Source organism: Entamoeba histolytica, genomic scaffold (assembly GCF_000208925.1).
Source record: "Entamoeba histolytica HM-1:IMSS scf_1104750517861 genomic scaffold, whole genome shotgun sequence".
NCBI classification, from domain to species: Eukaryota; Evosea; order Mastigamoebida; family Endamoebidae; genus Entamoeba; species Entamoeba histolytica.
The window spans coordinates 4,380-7,362 of record NW_001915250.1 but is presented as its reverse complement, the minus strand read 5'-3'; the positions used below and the strand labels follow the sequence as shown (position 1 = coordinate 7,362).

The 2,983-nt window shown below is 25.4% G+C and overlaps 2 protein-coding genes across 2 annotated transcripts, besides 1 other annotated feature; both read right to left on the bottom strand.

Annotated features, from left to right (window-relative positions):
• Positions 1 to 1,138: part of a repeat region that runs on past the window's edge.
• Positions 1,139 to 1,580: 442 nt separating this feature from the next.
• EHI_102940 (60S acidic ribosomal protein PO, putative) lies at positions 1,581 to 2,258 on the bottom strand (the record flags this gene model as incomplete). The annotated part of the gene is made up of 1 exon (XM_643402.1): positions 1,581 to 2,258. One exon carries the CDS (start codon positions 2,256 to 2,258, stop codon positions 1,581 to 1,583), a length of 678 nt encoding a protein of 225 aa, XP_648494.1.
• A 141-nt stretch (positions 2,259 to 2,399) lies between these two features.
• EHI_102930 (uncharacterized protein) lies at positions 2,400 to 2,927 on the bottom strand (the record flags this gene model as incomplete). The annotated part of the gene is made up of 1 exon (XM_646530.2): positions 2,400 to 2,927. The coding sequence occupies one exon, from the start codon at positions 2,925 to 2,927 to the stop codon at positions 2,400 to 2,402; it is 528 nt and encodes a 175-aa protein (XP_651622.1).
• Positions 2,928 to 2,983: the final 56 nt, after the last annotated feature.

Genomic DNA, 2,983 nt, shown 5'->3' with positions numbered 1-2,983 from the left:
ACAAATCTCTGAATATCAAGAAATTGCAATTAAAAACCAAGAAATTGCAGAAATAACAAGAGAAGAATTAGACAACACACAAAAAGAAAATGAAACACAAAAACAAATAATATCAAAACAACAAGATGATATTGTAAATTTTATCTCACAGAAGGAATTAGAGAAGAAGAAAACGATGACACTTGTGATAAATACACAACCAGTACTGAGGAAAACATCATCAGGAACGATGGAGATGAAAGAAACTACTCCTATGAAAAAGGCAGTAGTGGAAATCGAAGAAGAAAGCAAAGCACTGATTGTCAAAAAACAAGAGATGATAATCAGACAAGAAATACAACAAAACAAAGAAATCAAATTTTAATTGAAGTGTTGTATTGTTTTGCAATTAATTGGTTAAATAAGAAATTATATAAGAAATTAAGATGGGAACAAATAGAAAGCATAATAAAAGTAATAAACATCAATGTAAATAATGAAAAAAAAATATATTAAATATATTAAAATATCACATAAAATAAAAGAAACCACTAAACAGTACATTAAATTGAAAGTAAATGATATAATAGAAGGAAGAGTAGAGTGTGATTCAATAATAAAAAACATCATATTAAAGAATAACTCTACAGAAATTGATGAAGAATACCTTAACACTCTCATCAATAAAATGAAAGAAATGAAAGTAGAAAAATGTACTAACATTAATTACTACTGGAAAAGAAAAGAAGCTGACCGATTAATAATGGAAATTAATAATAGATGGATATGGTCAGGAAGCAGAATGCAGGATCTGCAAGATGATATGAATATTTCAATGATTATGCACCTCTATCTCCAAAATAAAATAATAAGAGATAAATTTGATGAAATAAAAGAAATCCTAAATAAAATCAATAGACTAGAAGATTTGGTCAAGGAAATGGTACAGAATCAAGTGCAACATGAAATTAAATGAACATGATGAAGAATGAATAAAAGTCAAAGCACTAGAAAGAATAAAATACATAAAATATATGATGACAATGATCAAAGAATTAAATTTAATAAAAATGAAATAGTCAGAATCAATACAAATAAACTCATATTTGATTCTAACAAGAAAATTAAAATAAGAAACAAAAAATGAAACAAATCAAAAAAAAAAAAACAATAGAAAAAGAGAAGAGAGATGAAGCACAAGGATTATTACCATCCAAAGAAGTTGCACAAAACATTATTTCTACACGTCGAAATATTAATTCATATGAGAGAAAAATTAAAGAAATTGATAAGGTAATAAAAGAGATGAAAAAGGCTAAAAGTAATAAAGACATTGAAGACAAAATCATAAGCATTAATGAGAAATATCAAGAAATTAACAACCAAAGTTATATTAAAGAGAATTAAAAAATAATCAACAATTTCAATAAAACAAAAAATGAATTAGAAATTAATTAAGATGAAGTTGAAGACTTATTAAATAAATTAAATAAAGAAACAAAAACTCATATTAAACAACGTATAATTAATTGACTAAATACACTATTTGAAAGAAACAATAACATTAATATAAAAAAAATCAATCAAAAATATTTTATGTGTTAATTAATTGGTTCTTCTTCCATTTGCATAGTTTCATCTTCACCAATACTTTCTAATTCTTCAAATTTACCATCTTGAACAATACTTAACACTCGTATTTCAAATACAGCCATTTTAATATCAAAATATTCTAATAATCTAGCAGCTTGTGGTGTAAGTTTTTGTCCTTTTTTGCAAACAACATATTCTTCTTTACATGATAATATTCCATCTTTTAATTCAACAGGTAAAAGATTCTTTCTTAAATGAAGTTCAAGTGAACCTTCAAATGGTAATGGTCCTTCAGGAACAACAAAATCCATTGTAGCAACACTTCCTGAACGTGCAAAATCATCATGAATTTGAGTTTTAAAATAAGCCAAAATCTCTTCTTTCTTTTTATTAGTAAAACACAATCCACAAGTACCTTTTAATCTTTCTGCAATAAAATGATATCCTGGTTTAATTTCATCTTGTTCAGTTCTACCTAATGCAACTTGCATAACTTTATTACTACCAAAGAAAAATATAGAATCTCTCCAATCTTTTCGAATAATATTCATAAATTTTGATCTAAGAACTGGTGTATAAAAGATAAAGACAGTACTATATTTTTGAGCAGCTTCTTGTATATTAGTAATTAATCGATTTTTAATTTCTTTCTTAGCAACTCTTCGTCCTTGTTGTTCTCTTGACATTGAAGAAATTAAATCTTCTTTTCATTTTTTTGAATATCAAAAAAACCCTATTCTATTTTTAGAATAACAAAAAAAATAAAGAAAATAAAAAAGGAAAAAATAACAATGTTAAATTAAAATACAAAGAAGAAATGTTGAATGTTAATAAACAGAATATAAAGAAAAGTCAGTAACAGGAGTAAAAGCACTTGGGAGTTGTTGATGATACAATTCTTCAGATTTTTCAATTACTTCACTATATTCTTTTACAGAATGTTTTACATGAAAAGTAATATGTTTTTTAAGGTCATGTTTTCTTTTAAAAGCTTTGCAACAACCAACAAAAGGACATTGAAATGGTTTTTCATCTGAATGAACTTTTTCATGAACTTTTAGATCAGAATGACGAGCAAAATGTTTATGACAAATAAGACATTCATAAGGTTTTTCACCAGTATGAACTCTCATATGAACATTACAATCATGTTTTCTTAAGAATTTCATACCACAAATATTACATGAAAATGGTTTTTTTCCAGAATGAGTTTGCATATGAACACTAAGACATTTTTTTGTATTAAATGATTTACCACAACCAGGATGTGGACATATTAAATTTCCATGTTTAATTTCTTGAAAACATGAAGTAAAGATGCTATTAACTGTAGATTGAATATCATTACTTTGCATTGAATTATTAATCTGTTCAGTTCTATGTTTTATATTTATTATACAACAGACAGTAT